The sequence below is a fragment of the Neopelma chrysocephalum genome, unplaced genomic scaffold, assembly GCF_003984885.1.
Source record: "Neopelma chrysocephalum unplaced genomic scaffold, ASM398488v2 Primary Assembly neopelma1_89, whole genome shotgun sequence".
In the NCBI taxonomy this organism is placed as follows: Eukaryota; Metazoa; Chordata; class Aves; order Passeriformes; family Pipridae; genus Neopelma; species Neopelma chrysocephalum.
The window spans coordinates 974,881-993,399 of NW_020897751.1; the positions used below are offsets into that span (position 1 = coordinate 974,881).

General features: G+C 48.4%; 2 protein-coding genes across 11 annotated transcripts in view; both read left to right on the forward strand.

Moving 5' to 3' along the window:
• SGMS1 (sphingomyelin synthase 1) overlaps positions 1 to 9,942 on the forward strand; it is an 86,768-nt gene extending 76,826 nt beyond the window's left edge. For 9 of the 10 annotated variants that reach the window (XM_027692853.1, XM_027692856.1, XM_027692852.1 and 6 more), the window contains 4 exons: positions 1,573 to 1,690; positions 4,054 to 4,264; positions 4,846 to 5,012; positions 7,926 to 9,942. In XM_027692853.1, coding sequence (XP_027548654.1) covers positions 1,573 to 1,690; positions 4,054 to 4,264; positions 4,846 to 5,012; positions 7,926 to 8,105 — 676 coding nt within the window. In that variant the 3' untranslated portion in view covers positions 8,106 to 9,942. The remainder of the gene's footprint in view (positions 1 to 1,572; positions 1,691 to 4,053; positions 4,265 to 4,845; positions 5,013 to 7,925) is intronic. The other variant, XM_027692862.1, reaches the window with a different exon arrangement.
• A 3,961-nt stretch (positions 9,943 to 13,903) lies between these two features.
• Positions 13,904 to 18,519, forward strand: part of LOC113972124 (putative neutral ceramidase C) — a 20,296-nt gene continuing 15,680 nt past the window's right edge. The window contains exons 1-4 of the mRNA XM_027692863.1: positions 13,904 to 14,031; positions 15,995 to 16,173; positions 17,706 to 17,767; positions 18,144 to 18,293. Of these exons, the coding sequence (XP_027548664.1) occupies positions 16,005 to 16,173; positions 17,706 to 17,767; positions 18,144 to 18,293 (381 nt within the window). The 5' untranslated portion in view covers positions 13,904 to 14,031; positions 15,995 to 16,004. The remainder of the gene's footprint in view (positions 14,032 to 15,994; positions 16,174 to 17,705; positions 17,768 to 18,143; positions 18,294 to 18,519) is intronic.

An 18,519-nucleotide genomic window follows, 5' to 3' on the forward strand; every position in this document is an offset into this window, starting at 1 on the left:
TGATAAATCAAGGCACTCAAGTTGTTATTAATCTGGCACTGCAAAGTCATCCTCCTCCAAGAGTGGAGCTCTCCAGTTCAATAACTCTGCCAAAAGCTATTAAAAATTAAAAAGATGGCCAATTTTGAGTTTTGAAAGAGCTCAGCTTGATAGGAATACTGTTGTTTTAAAAGTGAACACAATAGCAACAAAGGAATTGCAGTGCCTGAAGGGAGCCTCCAAAAAAGATGGAGAGTGACTATTTACAAGGACCTGGAGTGCCAAGACAAGGGGGAATGGCTTCAAACTGCCAGGGGCAGGGTTAGATGGGATATTGGGAAGGAATTGTTCCCTGGGAGGGTGGGGAGGCCCTGGCACAGGTTGCCCAGAGAAGCTGTGGCTGCCCCTGGATCCCTGGAAGTGTCCAAGGCCAGGTTGGATGGGGCTTGGAGCAACCTGGGACAGTGGAAGGTGTCCCTGCCCATGGCAGGGGGTGGAACAACATAAGCTTTAACATCCCTTCCAACCCAAACCATTCTGTGATTCCATGAGTGCCAGAAGTTGCAGCTTGAGATGATCATAACTGCAAATAATTATTTAAAACCAACCAAAACCAACAGGGTGTGTAGAACACAAAGGGTGGTTAACTGCTGTAATGGGATTTGCCCTTGATTTCTGCAGTGCTGGCAGTGGTGTCTCTTTAGGGTCTCTCCAGCAGTTGCTCCGGTCCTGGTGGATGTGCCAGAGGGGCTTTAATTGTTGTAGCTCTTTCCTTGAGGTTTTCTTAGCTGTTACCCTGTGGTGAAACCCGAGGGGCCAGTTTTGGGGCTGGCTGTCCCTCCTGAGCCCAGGCTGCCTGGCTTTCCCTCCTGTGCTCTTGCTGCTTTTGCAGAACCACCTCTCTGTACCCCAAAACTGCATCTGCCCTCCAGGGACTCGCTGGCAGCCCTCAGTAATAAATGTCTTTGCAGCTGTGGCCACTTGCCTGGAGAGTGGTTTCCCCTGCAGACCCCCTGTGCTGTGGCCAGGGCAGCTCTGCAGTTGTAGTTTGGAGGTTTCCTTGCTGCTGTGACTTGCTCCCTTTATGATGCTGCCCAGGAATGATGTGTGCTCACTCCTTCGGGTTATCCAAGCTCTTTCTTCTCCAGAGACCCTTTGTCATTACTAAATATGTGTGTCAGCTGAAACAAACTTCCTTCTTTTCATCTTAGAATGAAAATACTGTAACTTTATCCCTTGCCTTGAATAGGAAATTGGTGACAGCCCACAGCTAATGGAGGAGTTTGGGGCACGAAATCCCTTTTAATGTCTTCAGCACCCAATCTGCACAGGCTTTTTGTGTTCTAATCCTTAGATTTCCTGTAATCACCTCCATGGGTAATGTTACTTGAGCTGCTCTTGTGTTTCTGACCTGGAAAGCGTGGGAAGGTTTGTGGGGCAGTTCAGTGTTCTCAGGTGTAAGCCTGTCACGAGTTCCAAAAGCATCAGAAGAAAACAGTTGGTGGTTTTGTTTTATTTACCTTTTGCGTATTTTGTTGGCCTTGAGTGACCTCCTTATTTTTATCCTCTTTTTTTTTTTTCCCCCCCTCCCAGGTCTATAATTAGCAGAAGATTTTTCTGTATAGTTGGCACACTGTACCTGTACCGGTGTATTACAATGTATGTGACCACGCTCCCAGTACCTGGAATGCATTTCAAGTGTTCTCCAAAGGTAAACTCTGCTTCTGGCTGCCTTCCCATGTTTTAATCTGCGTGTTTCCCACTTGTCCTGCTCTTCCCAAAAATACCAGCAGTGCTTTCTCAAGAATTGTTACTGAGGGAGGGGATTCTGCCCCTCTGCTCTGCCCTGGTGAGACCCCACCTGGGTCATTGTGCACAGTTCTGGTGCTCCCAACATAAAGAAGGACATGGAATTGTTGGAGCAAATCCAGAGGAGGCCACCAAGTTGCTGAGGGGACTGGAGCACCTTCCCTGTGGAGACAGGCTGGGAGAGCTGGGAATGTTCAGCCTGGAGAGGAGAAGGTTGTGTGGAGACCTCACAGCACCTTCCAGGGTCTGAGGGGGCTACAGGGAAACAGGAGAGGGGCTGTTCATTGGGAACTGGAGGGACAGGACAAGGGGGAATGGCTTCAAACTGAAAGGAAGTAGGTTTAGATTGGATGTTAGGAAGAAATCCTTCCCTGTGAGGGTGGGGAGGCCCTGGCCCAGGTTGCCCAGAGAAGCTGTGGCTGCCCCTGGATCCCTGGAAGTGTTCAGGGCCAGGTTGGATGGGGCTTGGAGCCACCTGGGCTAGTGGGAGGTGTCCCTAATCTTTAAGGTGCTTTCCAACCCAAACCATTCTGCAATTCTAATTTGAGAACACTGGTTTGGCCTGACAGGACAATCCTCCTGCAGATGTTGGCTTCCCTCTTGGTGGAGGTGTTGACAGGTGCTTTGGGGCAGTGCAGTCGTTCCCACCCTTCTCAAAATGCTGATTTACACTACTTCTGTGGCATTTTCAACTAATTTGCATGATCAGCAATTTTCTGTCTCCACCAAAGCAGTTGAAGGTGTGCAGCCTGCAGGTGTGCCACATGTGACTCATTTATTTCTAACCACCCCTGTGTCAAATCCAAATATGATTTGTGTTTGAAAATGGCCCCAAGAGGCTTTTCTGAGGCTGGTGGAACTCTGTCTCCTGCATATATATATAGTTTTGCAGTTGTGGTAGCATGAGGGCTTGTCACCTCCTCCCCAGTGTAGCACTGACTCACGTTTGTTGTGCCAAGAAATAAACTGGGCTTGCAAAAGCCGTGGATGAAACCAGGCTACTGGGACAGAGGTGCTTGGACAAGACCCTTCTGGTCAGCCTGGAAGGGTGATTCACCTGCTTGGGGTGGAGATGGGACAGGGATGGTGGTGTTGAATCCATCTCACATTACCCAAAGTATCTTTGTGTGCACATAAATTAAGTGACAGGTAGTAAAATCCTGCTGTGGCTTGGGGCACGTGCTGCCTTTATTTTGGTGAGGATTGGCAGGTACAGACAGAGCTGAACTGCTGCAGTTCCTCAGGGAGATCAGGCCAGTGAATGTACTAACAAACACCAGTACTTTGCCCAGGCAGAATGTTTGCCAAGCCACGTGTGGCTTTCAGAGGGACCCAGAGCTTTTGGAAAGAGAGGAGAGTGGGAGAGGAGTCAGCACAGTGTTTGATCAGTCATCTGTTAAGAAATGAAAAAAGAACACAGGTATTTATGGGCTGAAGGGAATAAATCTGCCATTTTTGGGAATTTACAGTGTTGGCAAATCCTTCTCATTACTCAAGTAGAGACAAGCTGGTGTTGTGCTCCTCTATTGCCCCAGTCAGACTAAGAATTAGCTGAGTTTTCTTGAAAGCTATAAATACTGGTGGGAAAAGAATAACTTCTCAACACCTTATTGAGTTATATATGGTTGTGAAGAGTGGGCTTTGGGGAGCATTTTAATGTTTGTAATGAACAGTTAACAGGAAATGTTTAATTCCTGCAAAGAACCTGCTGAAGTCTGTCAGAAACTATTAATTGCCACTTCTTGAAGTTGGGCACTGTGCTCTGACAAACACCACACGTGTTTCTGTTGGACTGTGAAGTGGAAAGAGATTACTTTGAAGACTTTTCCAAGGTGGCCTTAGGGTTTGGAGTGAGATACTCTTCATCAAATCTCAGTTTCAGCAGCTGGATGTACAGTTCATCCTGGTTTCTGTTGGATTGTCATCAATAGGGCCTGTGCTGTTATCAACAAGATGAATTAATTTATTTTAGAGTGCATTGCCTCTTGGACAGAAGGAAAACCTCACATGAATGCCAGCTGTAATAGGTGCAAAGCATCAATAAAATCATGGCTCATTTCCAGTCTTTCCCCCCCCCTAGAAAGGTGCTGCCAGGTTTGGGGATTTATTTGCTGATTGAACTTGTGGATCAAAGCAGAAAGAGAGAAGAACCAAAGGGCAAAGTTGCTGGCTAAACCCTTTGCTTTAAACAAAGGTTTAAAACCTTTAACCTGAAAGGTTAAAGCTGATGTTTTACTGTGCTTTTGTGTTTTCCTCTTGCACCAGCTTTTTGGAGACTGGGAATCTCACCTGCGAAGGATAATGAAGTTGATTGCTGGTGGGGGATTGTCCATCACCGGGTCCCACAACATGTGTGGTGACTACCTGTACAGCGGCCACACCGTCATCCTCACCCTCACCTACCTGTTCATCAAAGAGTGTGAGTGCCTGCCTGCTCATTCCTTCCTCACTGAGGGAATTATTGTTGTGCTCCTTGGTAAATGCAGTTAAATTTAAAATACGTGCGTTTTCCAGGGTGAGAGGAAATGGCCTCGGGTTGTGCCGGGTGGGGTTGGGCTGGATATTAGGGAAACCCTTCACCACAAGGGTTGTAGTGGTTTGGGGTTGGTTTTCAGTTGGAACTAAAGCTCATTTAGTCCCACCCCCTGCCATGGGCAGGGACACTTCCCACTATCCCAGGTTGCTCCAACCTGGACTTGGACACTTCCAGGGATGGGGCAGCCATAGCTCCACTGGACAACCTGTGCCAGAGTCTCCCCACCCTCCCAGGGAAGAATTTTTTCCTAATATCTCATCTAAACACAAATTGATTAATTAGATTGGCCAGGGTATTTTATATCTTCTTCAGAGATTTCATAACCTTTGTATTGTCCAAGGATCTCCTTACCCCGACTGCAACTTTAAGCTACACCTCAGGAGAATGGGACTTATTTTGTGATCTCAGCATTCCTGCTCCTAATCTTCCTGCAGGATTGCAGTCCATGACCTCTGCTAATTACAGCACTAGTCTTGATAAACCTACACTTTGAAATAACTGCTGCTTGTGCTCCTTTGCAGATTCCCCACGGCGACTCTGGTGGTATCACTGGCTTTGCTGGGCACTCAGCATGGTTGGGATGTTCTGCATCCTCCTTGCTCATGACCACTACACTGTGGACGTGGTGGTGGCTTACTACATCACTACAAGGCTATTCTGGTGGTACCACACAATGGCCAACCAGCAAGTGAGTTCCTTGCACTCTTGGGATCCCCTTGCAGTGGGGTGGTGACGGGGAAATATCCAGTAGGAGGGAACCCACCCACGTCCTGCCCTTGGGTTTGCAGGAGAGAAAGAGGCATCATTGATTGGGTTCTTCTCGTGTCTTGACCACAGAGAGATGTGAAGGTCTACCCAAGGCAGGCAGGCCTCTGCTTTTCCCTGGATAGCCTCAGTTTTTGAAATCCTTCTGAATTTGGGCCGGTTTGGTGTTAGCAGAGCAAACCATTTAGATATGGTGGGGTTCTTTGCCTTGTTTTTTTGTTTGTCTGTTGAGGCCAGCTGGGTTTTCCTTGTATTCTGTGGCTTGTGCCCTTTAGTTTGATAACAGGCCTCTTGAGAGTCTCACTAAAAATGAACCAGTTTTTTAAATGTGTCCAAGTGGTGGGAAGTTCTCCTGGCCAAGGGAAATGTTTTCCTTTTGGAGGGCAGTGCAGCTGAGAACAGGCTGCTTCTGACCTAAGGCCCATGTCTGGGAAAATAGGGTGATGAGGGAAATACTGAGAACAGGGAGCTGCTTAGGAGGAGACACAGCACTTGATGATTATACTCAGTCAGAGAGGAGCTGTAAAAGATTCATCAAAGGTTGAATAAAGAGGTTTAAATGATGTCTCATGTTATTGTCATTGGTTTTCCCTGCCAGTGAACTGGAGCAATAAGAGAGGAGCTTGCAGGGCTGAGGAATGTGAAACCTCCCCTGCTGTGTCAAGGGAGGATCTCAGGGAAAGGTTCTTCCCCCAGAGGGTGGTTGGGCACTGACCAGGCTCCCCAGGGCAGTGGGCACAGCCCCAAGGCTGCCAGAGCTCCAGGAGGGTTTGGGACATGATGGGATTGTTGGGGTGTCCTGTGCAGGGCCAGGAGTTGGACTGGATGATCCCTGTGGGTCCCATTCAGCTCAGGATACTGATTCTATGAGAGAAAATCCACAGATCTCTGCCACAGGTAACAGACAGTGAGTTAAGAGAAACTTTTAGGTCCCCTACAGCATATTGGTGTCCAAATATTTTCTGTGCACTTGGTGAAAGATTTTTTACTTGTGTGTTGCACATTCCTCCAGTTAATTGTGTTTAAGAAAGACCTAGGAAATGATGATGATAGGAAATGAGTTAATATTGTGACAGTCCAGATTTTTAGATCGTATCATAGAATTATTATAGAATGGCCTGGGTTGGAACAGACCTGCAAGATCATCTGGTTCCAGCCCCCCTGAAGGCCTTCTGGCTACAACTCATTCATTGTTCCTCTGGTTTTGATGTTACTTGAAGCAATACACCACAGTCAAGCCCCGTGGTATGTTTTTAGCCCAAAATGCCTAATTGCTGATTAGATGCACTTTGCTCAGTCAGTGTGGGAGCCACCCTGTCCAATAGCAACCTGTGCTCAGACTCTGTAACTTGTCACACAGCACCAGATGGGCTTCCAGGCTTTGAATCTGCTCCTGGGCTCTGTTCAAGCAGGTGCTGGGTGGCCGTGCTTCCAGGCTGGAAGTACTGGAGTCAGGACTGCCCTGAGTCCTAATGAGGACTTGCTTCAGCAAAGCCCTTTGCCTTACTGTGTGGAAACCTGCCTGTTTTGCTGCGTGATGTGATTCAGAAGGTGGCTCAACATTGCTTCCCTAAGCTGCTGAAATGTTGGGAAATGCCAGTCCCCGGATCCTTTCCTGAGCACACCTTTGTGTGCTCATCTCTCCTTCCTTGAGCTGCTCCATGTGCAGAGGGCTTTGGATTCTGTCTGACCTTCAAGTTAAAAGCAGAAGTGAATTTATTTTACGTGTGAGCTTGACATGGAGACAGAGCTCAGTGTACAAGCCCAGTGCTTGCACTTTGCAGTGGGTGGATTCAGAGATTCCTGGCTCTGGTGTTGCAAACATGCAGCAGGGTGGTTGGATAACTCCCTGGGGACCTGCCCACTCCTCGTGTCTCAGCTGGGGCTTGCTCCTGGCTAACAGAAGGAAAAGGGTGAGTGGGAGCAGTCTGGGAGCACATGGAGGGCAGGGCAGGGCTCCTGACCTCCTCCGGGTGGGTTGAGATGTGCCTTGCTCACTGCCCCAGAAGTTCCAAAGCCATTCTTGAGCTACATGGAATTTCAGAGATACTTATGGTAACAACTGTGCTTTGGGTTGGGTTTTTCATTCCCAAGGGAGAGGAGAGACTGATCTTTGGGCCTTTCATTTTTTTTTTTTCCCCTGAGGGCCCGTTGAACAACAGAGATCTTGGAAACACTGGTGTGTGGGGGGAGGCAGCAGGTCCTCTGAGCCCCTAGAAGTTGACAAGCTTAAAATATTGGATGGTATGAGAGCAGTGAAGTTAATTAACTGTTCCCATGGACAGAGCAGCCTCGAGAATCCGGGAGTTGACTAGAAAGGAGATAAACAGGATGGAATGTGCGAGGAACAGAGATGTTGGCCGTGTTTCACGGTGCAGGTGTTAGTGCTGTGGTGTTTTGTAAAAATTATATTTACAGAAAGTGTGTGGGGAAAATGTGGATTAGCTGCCTCAATAAAAAGATGTCGCTGTGCTCACACAGCAGACAACTCTTGTCTCAACTCTCTGTGTGTGTGTGTGTGTGTGTGTCTGCTTTTTGTACTGACCAAGCCTCACCGATGCGAAAGATACCCTGCGACACTGGTGAACCTCACTTGGGTGTGTGCAGGGAGGCTGTGGAAGAGTAGCTTGGCTTCTCCTGATCTTTGTCTGCACAGCTCTGTCTGGGAGGTGTTTCTGGGTGCGTTGGGAGCTGTCTGGAAGCAGCAGTGAGCGGGGTGGAAGCAGCAGTGAGCGGGGTGGAAGCAGCAGTGAGCGGGGTGTCCCGTGAAGCCGCGTGAGCGAGCGGTTCGTAATTCCTCCCTAACTCCCCCCTTTCCCATTCTCTCTTGGCACAGGTGCTAAAAGAAGCTTCCCAAACTAACCTCCTCGCAAGGGTCTGGTGGTACAAGCCCTTCCAGTACTTTGAAAAGAATGTCCAAGGCATTGTACCTCGCTCCTACCACTGGCCCTTGCCCTGGCCGGCGCTGCGGCGGGGCCGGCCGGTCAAGTACAGCCGCCTGGTCAGCGACACGTGACAGCAGGACAGGACCTGGCCCAAGTGCTCACAACTCCCTACGAGAAGATGCCATAAGAAAACAACAAAAAATAAAAATTAAAAAATCAACTGCTCCCTATAACCCTCTCTTTTAACAGCTCCCCTCGACTCGACCCGTTCAGTTACCTGGTAAGCACTGTGATCTTTTTTTCTCTCCAAAGGATCTCTGCGTTGGACAAACAATAAAGAAAAATTTAACTTATCATGCACTGTTACACATTTCTTGTTGATAGAGTTGGGATTTGCATTTTACCCATCGCCATGTTCCTTTGTATATGATGCGACAACATAAATGAGAGCTTTTATATCATGAGTTCTGGTCTTTTCCAGTCACGTCTGGGAACAAAGCATATTATTTTCTTGGGAAAACATACTTTTCATATCTCTTGCCCCAAAGATTGGGCTGTAAGCCATTTTCTAGCAAATGACTATATGAAGGTTTCTAAATACCTGCCTTGGGTGAAATCAAGAAATCTTTCTACCTGTTGCACCGCGCTACGAATGAGATGATAGACACAGAAAGGTTTGGTAATCCTGATTTTGTAGAATCTGCAGTGACTGACTGTGTCAAAAAGTGCAAAAAAAAAAAAAAAAAAGGAAAAAAAAAAAGAAGAAAAAATGTAAAGTGATTTTCTAAGTATTTCCTAACTTTATTTTTCAAAACGTGTATGAAAAAAAAAATTAAATTTAAAAAGATTTTTACATGTCAGAGAATAGAGAGTTAAAATTTAAAGAAAATGCTTCTTGGGAGAGAGAGATTTGTCTATGTTTCTAGTGCCTTTCTTGTCTTGATTGTATGGTCAGTAGGCAGTCTTAAATGTTTTTATTTAAAATAAAGTATTCCATGAAAGCAGAATTATATATACTATATAATTACTAATTTTTGCATTTATAGCTAAATTAAACTGGAAATTTGCTTATAATGTTGAAATTGCCATGTGTAGGGAAAAAACCACCCCACCAAATAAAAAGGGTCCGATCTTGTTCACACATTGTGGGCAGGTCAAGCTAAAAAGTATCACTTTATTCTTGGTAGCTGGGTTTTAACAAGCAAAACAGCCATGAATTCCTGTTTTTTAAGAATTTTACAAATGATCACTGAGTGAACTACGAATGGTTTCTCCATCCCCTTTTGCAATGTTGTTGAGAAACAACAAAGATAATCTATTTCTTTAAAATATTTGTGCAGAAACTGCATGTAGTTCTAAGTTTCACTCCTACCATACATACTGTATGTCTGGGGAAGTATCCTATCCTAAACTTGCCAATGTGCAGAACAAAAATAGTTTTTTTTTAAAAAAGAATGAAGAAGAGAAAAATATATATATAAATATATATATATCCATTCTGTATTTTACGTGAAGCAGAGTTATCTTCTGTAGGTTTTTTGTGTATTCACAAGGTGATATTTGTATTGTAAAACAACAATGGTGAAGGAAAATAAAAAGGCTTTTGAAACGTGTAGTTTCCTTTATCTTTTTGATATTAAGTTGAAATTTAAAGCTGGGTTTATTCTTCCAAACCTTGCCTTTAAGTTGATGTTTATTGCACTGTAGGCCATCCGATTTGGACTGTATGGAAACTGCATTGATTTCGAATTGCTGTCGGGCAAAACAGTGCCTTATCTGAAATAAATGCTATGCAATCGATTCCGAGCGGGCGGGAGCGGGTTGGGAGGAGCCTTCCTGGGAGCCATCACCAGGCCTTGAAAAATCTACCCCCAAAACTGCTGGGAGGGAGCACAGGGCGGGGTGAGCATCATCCACTGCCCTGGGGTCTGTCAGTCCTGGTGCTTGAATGCCAAAAAAAAGGCAAAAAAAAGCAAATTTCTGTGAGTCTGTGCTGGTGAAAGTGTCATTTCTTTCTTCTTTCCTTTCTTTTTTGGGGATGGTTTATCTCAACTCCTCTGCTCTGTTCCTCAACCTTGGCCAAAAACTTCCTTGAGGAGCTGATGGGGTGTTGCTTCTGCTGGTTGTTGCTTGGGATGCTAAACAAGCCCAACCCGTTCCTTATCAGTTCTCTGTCTCCCCGGGTGGGAGGGAGGGAGGGGGTTTCTTGGCCAAACCCTTTGCAGAGCTGCCTGAGAATTTAGGGCTCAGCTCTGCGTGCTTTGCCTTCAATTCACAGCTTTATCTTGGCAACTCTGGGGTTAAAATTCATTTTTCAGAACGCCCAACCCCACCCCGGGGTGATTTTTTGGAGAGAATTCCCGCTCCCTCCCAGACGTGAAGCGAGGAGTAGATTTTTCAAGGCCTGGGCATCACGCACATCCAAACCATTGACATAAATAAATGTATGGATATATATATGCACATGACATTAAATGGAATCTGCTGAATCCTGCCTTGTAGTGTCTGACTTACTGCATGGATCCCGCTCCACGTGGTCCCGCCTGTCCCACGGCGGTGCTTTGGTGTGCAGGGTTTGTTGCCTTGGGAAAGGAGTCCTGGAGAGCTGGGATGGGGAGCTCAGTGCTGTGACCTTGTGCTGGAGGAGGGGACCCAGGGAATGCTGTGCCTTGGTGCTGATCCAGAGCTGTGCTGCCTTCTCCTTCCCAGGGTGGATCTGCTCGGCAGCACCGTTTCTCCTCAGATGGGCGATGGTTTGTGGTGCTGCTCGTTGTTAAGCGTTGCAGTAATGACCTGGGACCCCAAATTTCCCGCTTCAGCTGTTTTTTCCCCCCCCAAACCTCTCAGCTATGGTCCATCTGCAGTGATTCATGCCTGGTGTGTCCTTGCCCCAAAGCATGAGAGGTTTTTTGCTGACAGCTCTGCTCAGAAGTGTTATCTCCTGCCATCGGGATCCTGCGTGCTGGTAAAAAAGGACTTTGGCCTGTCTTTATTTAATAAACAGCGTTGTATAGCAGACCTTATAATTGCTGTGGGGGCTGTCAGGATTATGTGATCCTCCCAGGTCTTCTGTTTTTTTAAAAAAAGGAAATTTCAATCCTTTTGTTACCCATCAGAAGGGTGGGTTTTTTTTCAGGAACTTTACAGAGAAGATCGTGGTCTCCTGTGCATTTATAAGGGGAAGAGTTTCGTTTTACCTGATCCCAACTTGGATGGCTTGCACAAAGTGAGTCCTCCAAGAGACCAGAAAATGCTGGTTTTAAGGTGAAATGTGGATGCTGGAAGAAAGGGTCACTCTCCTGAAATGATCTGCTCTTGCTGTGGAGGGATGAGAAACTGAAAAATAAGGAGCAGAAAGGGAAGCAAATGCTTCATGGATTTACATTTCAGAGCCAGTTCCCTTAATTTATTTTTTTTTCCTAGGGGATCTTAGATAGAGGGAGTTTAAATCCTCTTTCTTAACCATTTGGAAGTACAGTGTTTGCTGTATAAGGAAATGCACGTTTGGCAATCTGTGTTTAATGGTTTTCTTCTTTCAACTTTGCCTTGTTCCTTCAGGAACCTTCAGCCACTTCAGGATCCATTGATCCTGAGTGGCTTTAGGCGTTTTTCTTGTTGAAAATGAAAATCCTGTGCTGTTTGCAGTCCCTGGTTGTGCCTGGGAAGGTCACAGGTTGGTAGCAGTGATGGGTAGAAGCCATTTTTCATAAGGATAAATATTTTAAAGAAAACATAACTTTCTTTAGTATCTTTTAGCACAAAATGGGAAGAAGTTGGAGGACTCTTGGTCTTGGGAAAAAGGATGATCTGTGGGAACCTTTCATCTTATGAGAAGGAAACTTGGCATGTTATGATGTCACACCAGCACAGGCTGATGTCCAGGGCCAGGCTGTCCAGTCATGGCAGGACAAGGACCTCAAGGAAGTAATTTTCTGCTCTGCATGCATTTAACAACTGTGCCTGCTTTCAAATCCCACATTTCCTCCCACCCCAGCATGGAGTATAATTTCAGGGATGCCCTGAACCCTCCAACCATGACTGCTGTTTCTTCCCGAGCTCCAGTTTCCTTCCAACCTGGATCTGTAGAGTTCTGATCTCAACCATCAGAGGTTAATGAGCAGGTCCATGAGCATCCTGCCCCTGACAGGACAGCTCTTCCTTGGAAGTTTTATTTTCCAGGCTGGGTGCTGCAGTGTGGCTGCTTTGGGGTGAGCATTGTGCCTCCGGTGGGACCGCTGTCCTTCCTCAGGGTGGCCAGGCTGGTGACCTGTCACAGGTGGAAGACACGAGGTGCAGAAGCCAGGTGCATTTCCAGGACTTGTTTGGGGCAGTTTGTTGTTCCTCACTAGGCTGACAGTGGCCCTGAGGAACCTGTTGTGCTGCTGTGTGATGATCTCTGTGAGCTCCACGTGGCACCATCTCAGGAATCCCCCATCTCTGGAGGGAGCAGTTCACATTTCCCACAGGCAGACGGATTTACCAAGCCCTCAGCACTTCACCTGAGGTCTTTGCAGTCCTGAAAGTCCCTTTTCTGCACCCAAAGGCTTGTTGCTTCCTGCAGTCCTGAGCCAGGGCACCTGGACATGGGCACATCCCCGGGGGAGATGGGGAGCTGTGGGTCCCCATAGCCTCACGTAGCAGTCTTCTGAAAAGGAAAGCAATTTAAAATATTCCCCTAAACATGTTTTGAGCTGTCACCAAACTTTCTTTTCCTCCTCTGCCCCCACCAACAGGTGGTTTGTTCTTTCTGCAGTTACAGAGGCACAGTGAGGCCTTTTCCTCAGCTCCCTGCATTCCATGGGGTGAGGCTGGCAGGACACACCATCACTGTGGCAGCTCATTAAAACTCAATTTCCTGGCTTTTCACGATGATCTAGCAAATGTATCACCAACGAGCCAATGCACAACCTATTCCTGGCTCGTCCCTGTGACAGCAGAGCAGCTGCTCCATGGTTTTGTCAAACGAGGCTCTTCACTTCCCTCCAAGGCCAGCGCAGGATTTGGGATGCCCTCGTGACTCAGACGTTCCCAGCAGCACAGTGGTGCCCAGGGGTACCTGTCATCCCACATGGCAAAGCAGGTGGTTTCTCCACCGGTGGCAGGAGCAAGCAGGTTCCCTGGGAATTGCAGTGAGGAGATAAGGTATCAGTAAATCCTGTTTCTCCCAAGCAGCCAGTCCAAAAATCAGCGAGTCAAAGGGCGACACTGAACATGACCCTGGAGTGATGACGCAGACCCTGCTCAGCACCAGCTGGGATGTTAACCCTTGGATTGGGGGTGCACGAGAGAAAAGGGGATGAAAGGGGAAAACTGAAACTCCTGAGCTGGGATGGAAAACGTCAGAGGTGATCCCAGCCTTGAATTCCCAAACAAAGTGCATGGATGCTGGAGGGAGGGAGGGGCATGGCTAGTTGGAGCTTTCCTCTCCCTTGCCACCACTTCTGAGGGATGGGCTGGGTCCTGTAATATTTGGGAGGAGCAAGCTGTCAAAACCCTTTGGATAAGGCATGCTGTAGCAGCTGGTGAGTTTATCCAGACCTGTCTGGGACTTGAAGGGAAAACAGGTGGAAAAAGCTTGGGTTTAACAAATTTAATAAATAAAAATATACTATTTTACACTTAAAATACAATCCTGCTCTCAAGTTCTTCTTCTAGTAGAGTTTGGAAACCCTGAGGAGCAATCTTCTGTGAGGATTAGGAGTCATGGCCAGACTGGGAAGCAGCCCTCATTCCACAGGCTGTGGAATTCCATCCAGCGGTGACGGAGCAAAGAGGAGGAAAAGAGTCCTGTTCCCGAATTCCTCGTGCACCAGAGCTGATCAGTGCAACCCCAGGAAGGTTATTTTAGAGAGGCAGGCGCTGTCCCTAACTCAACATAAACACACCAGGGAAAAAAAATCCTCTCACCTCCTTGTGGGGTAGAAATTATTGATTGGTTTCTTCTTATCTTGTGCAGTGCTTGACTCACAGGGTTATACAGCAACAATTTCCAAGCTCCACTTTTCAGCTTGGAACAGGTTCTGGAGCTGGGAGACGTTCCTCTGGCCGCTGGAGCAGGTGAGGGAACTCGGGGAGGTCTGCACGAGATTCCACTGGGGTTCCATGGGATGAATGTTGATTTCTTTTGGTGTTATTTGGGTTGGATCAGTGGGACAATGAGTGCTGTCACTATGTATGGTGCTGATGGGTTTGGGCTGCCAAGGCCACGCTTGGAGAATTAAAACAGGAGGAAGGAAACCTGTAACATTAGCTTTGTTGCCACCAGAATATTTCCTGTGTGGAATCCAGCCCTGATGACAACTGCTGTAGCTCACCAGGGCAAAAGAAGCTGATAGGAAAGGTCACCTAGAGCAAGTCTGGGAGAGCCCTTGGCTCTCTGGTGATGTTGTTTCTCACTGCAACCTTCCCAAGCCCATACATGCTCGTTTCAGCAGTTGTTTTCTGCAGGTCTGTTGTTTCCAGGGCACCTTCCTGTGAGGAATAACCTGAAGGCAGAAGCTTTCCCAAACCCCCTGACAGACTCACCCTAAGGCAAATGTTACCTCCAGGAGATTCAGAGGCTCTGCCTCACTCTTCCCTTTCGAATCACAGGCTCATCACAGACTCACAGGCTGGTTTGGGTTGGGAGAGACCTTAAAGCCCATCCAGTTCCATCCCCTGCCACGGGCAGGGACACCTCCCACTAGCCCAGGTTGCTCCAACCTGGCCTTGGACACTTCCAGGGATCCAGGGGCAGCCACAGCTTCTCTGGGCAGCCTGTGCCAGGGCCTCCTCACCCTCACAGGGAACAATTCCTTCCCAGTATCCCATCTTCTGGCAGTTGGAAGCTGTTCCCCCTTTTCCTGTCCCTCCATCCCTTGTCCCAGGTCCCTCTCCAGCTCTCTTGGAGCCCCTTTAGGCTCTGGAAGGGGCTCTCAGGTCTCCCTGGAGCCTTCCCCTCTCCCAGGTGTCCATCTTCCCCATCTCCCTCCCTGCAGTGCCAGTGCCAGAGGCTGCTTGGAGCCATGTCCAGGTGAGCTGGGGGCATCCCCAAGGACAGAGATCCCCCTCACTGCTCTAAACAAGGAACCCTTTGGAGTGGATTCATGGTTGGGTCACAGGCAGAGCAATGGGATCAGCAGTAAGTTTGATCTGCTAAGACATCCACGGACACATGGAAACATCCAAAGCTGTTTTAAAGGTTAATTCCTACCTCGTGCAGGTGTTTACAGGAAGGGCAAAAGGCACATCTTAGCTCCAAGTGTCACTTCCCACTGGGCAAACCTGAGCTTTTGGGTGCAATTTTGGGCTGCCACAGCCAGGACAAATCAGAGAGGGCAACAACATATTTTCCCATAGCTGCATTTTGCATGATTTTTCTTGTTAATCTTTAACCCAAAACAAACCTCTGTTTTTAACCCAAAATAAGCCTTCCTTCTTTATAGAAGAAGGAAAAATAATATCCAAAAGCAAACTTTTTTATATGCTGAAGAAATCCAGCACCTATCCATAGGCTCTTATCTTGGAAAGCTCTCACAGCCAGCACTTTTTCCAGGCAGGAGAGATTTGCACTTGGACCTGCAATGGGCTGTGCTCTTCTCATGCTGAGGTTATTGAACTGACCTTTATTATGGTGACAATATTGTTCTTTGATGTGCTCTGAGTGTGTGAGCAACTGCAAAGCTGTGAGGCTTCAGGCTGCAGCATCTCCTCCAGGCACTCAGTCTGGTGGAATATTCTGGAGTTTATTTAAAGGATTCCTTGGGAAGGGTGAGCAAAGTGTTCTGGGAAAGGTGGGATCAGTAATTTGGGTGCTCACCCTGTCCTATCAGGCCTCGTGACAGGGAGTGATAGCTGCTCCCAGGAGATATATTTCTGCTGCCTTAAGCAGATTGAAAAGCTGATCTGCACTTCCCATCCTTCTCTCTGCTGCTCTCAGGGGACACAAACCCTCAGCAGCTCTTGGAGGGTGTGATGTGTGCCCTGGGTGTGCTGTGCCCGACGCTGGGGCTGCCCCATCTGTCCCTTTGTGCCTTCACAGAGCTCCCACCATGTCTGGGAAGAGGTCCAGGTGCTCCTTCTCCCGCCTGGAGGTGATCCTCATCGTCTGCCTGGCGCTGATGATCACGCTGACCGTGGTGCTCCTCACCCTCCACTTCCTCAACAAACAGAGCGATGGCAAGTTGAGCTGCTTCAGTCCCACCCTCACACGCTGCTCCAGTGTGTGTCCAGAGACACAGAAGGTCACTGCTGAGCCTTCATCACCACCTCTGTGCATGAGCCTTCCACCTCAGCAGGGTGGCCAAGCCTGGCAGGAGCACCTGCATGGATGCACAGCCCCGGGCTTGGTGGGGCTGCAGGGACCCACACATCCTCCCTTCCCTGTTTCTGCAGAGCCCCTCACTCCTGGCACTGCCCCGAGGGGCTTCACAGCTGCTGCCAGCCCATCACAGCCCGTTCAGGTCTCCAGCCCCATCCCCGGGCACAGGGCAGGTGCTGGGGGCTGCCCCAAGTTCACTCTGCCCCTGGACAGGGCATCGCCCCACATGGCATCAGTGGGACCTTCCAATTCCTAGATTTTGATCTCAAACTTGCTGCAGTTCACACTTCCTTGGTGGGTTTAGGTTGTAACACATGAGAGTTTTGCACAAGTGATTCTCCTCTGTGTTGTGGGAGGAGGTGGAGGAAGGGTAGTTTTAACAGGTTCACTGATGACAATTTAAATCACAGAAATGGCCAGTCTGTGGCCAGTGTGAGTGTTTCGCTCCTCTGGTTTCAGTGACAGCCCAGGAAAGGCCAGACTGGGAAGGTCAAGCATCCCCTTATCCCAGTGTCCTGCCTTGAGAGGCAGCAGCTGCCTGGGGAAGGCTGTGAGAACAGAAATATTCAATATTTTCCCACAGTATTATCTCAGCCTCCAGTGGTCTGTGGCTCTGGGATTTCCTGAGATGCAGATAACCTTATTTATTCATTATAATTATTATTTTATAGCCCTCCATGGCTTTTCTTCCATGAGTTTATCCATCCTGTAAGGATTTCTGCACCTTCATGATGGCTGGGGTGAGACACGACCTCCTTTGGGAGTACTTTTCCTCACCATTTGCCTGGAGGTCATTGCCCAGAGCTGCTTTTCCCTTCTTTGAGCTTCAAGTGGCTCTGCTTCAATTTTGTTGAGGAGGACCAGGGTGCCAGCACTGGACTCAGGGTGTGTTGGAGGCACCAGGGAAACATGTGGCTGTTTTTTCTTCCCTGGTCCTTCCCAGCAGCTCCTGACGTGCCATCCCCTTTTTCTTACCGCTGCTGAGCTGATTTTTTTTGTGTGAAGCAGCACTTGCACCCTTGGCTCTGTTTCCTGCGTGGTGGTGATGGGCTTGGAGAGTTTAATTGGCAACCCTGGGCTTGTTTCCCCCTCGCTGCGTGTCCCCACACATTTTCCATGGCCCAGTGACACCACCTTGTGACCTCCCTCTGCAGTTCCTCATGCCTGGTCCACCCTTTACCACCCCAAATGCCTTCCCAGCCTCAGCACACCTGGACCACATTGACAGCCCACTGGAAACCCAAGCAGAGGACTCAGCTAGACCCCCTTGCCCGGGGTCTGCTGGGTCCTCTGGGGATGTTGAGCAGGTTTTGGGTGTGGATTCTCTTGGACAAAGCTGAGTTGCCTCTTTTATCTCCAATTCTGCTCCCTCACGTGTCCACTGACCTACTGGTTATTGTTCTTACAGATTCCACCAACGTGTCAGAAACAGCAAACTACTTGCTGGGCGTGGGTCGAGCTGACTGCACGGGACCAGTGGCACAAGTTCCCCTGGTGAGTCGGGGGAATCGAACACGGGGTTGGCAGAACACTGATTGTTCACCATCCAACAGTACTTTTTGCAGGGTTTCTGGTTCAGACTCTTTGCCTCCACCAACGTGTGTCACCTGCAAACATTCAGTGACATTTCTTTGAGGCTTGGAGCAACCTGGTCCTGTGCAAGGGGTTGGAATTAGATGAGCTTTAAGGTCCCCCTCCAAACCATTCCATGATCCTTGCACTCACAGGGCAGGACTGTTACAGCTTGGAGTATTTATGTGCTGAATGAGTTCTCTGACGCTCTGGCAAATCCACCTGGAGAAGTTCATTCAGGTGAATGCATCACTCATTATTTTGGCTGGGTGGACCTGACAGAGCTGTTCCCTTGCAGATGGGCTATGCCAACCCGGAGCAGGTGGCTGGTGGGCTCCTCACACGCCTCTACAGCCGAGCCTTCATCGTGGCAGACCCCGAGGACTCCCGACGGGTGGTGTTCGTCAGCGCAGACATAGGAATGATGTCCCAGAGGGTGAGGCTGGAGGTACGTGGCTGGAAGTGAGCGGCTGCCACAGGGTGGGCTGTTGCTGGTGTTTGCATGAGGGTGGTAGTTAATGTAGGGTTATGTTTTAATAGTCATCAGTAAATAACATGGAGCTTGACAGCACGTCAGCCCTTTGCTTTGGGATTGCCCTGCAGCACCTTCTTGGAGAGATGCTGTGTCTCTGAGGCAGAGGAGCTGTTGATTCCTCACAAAGTGAGACTGCACT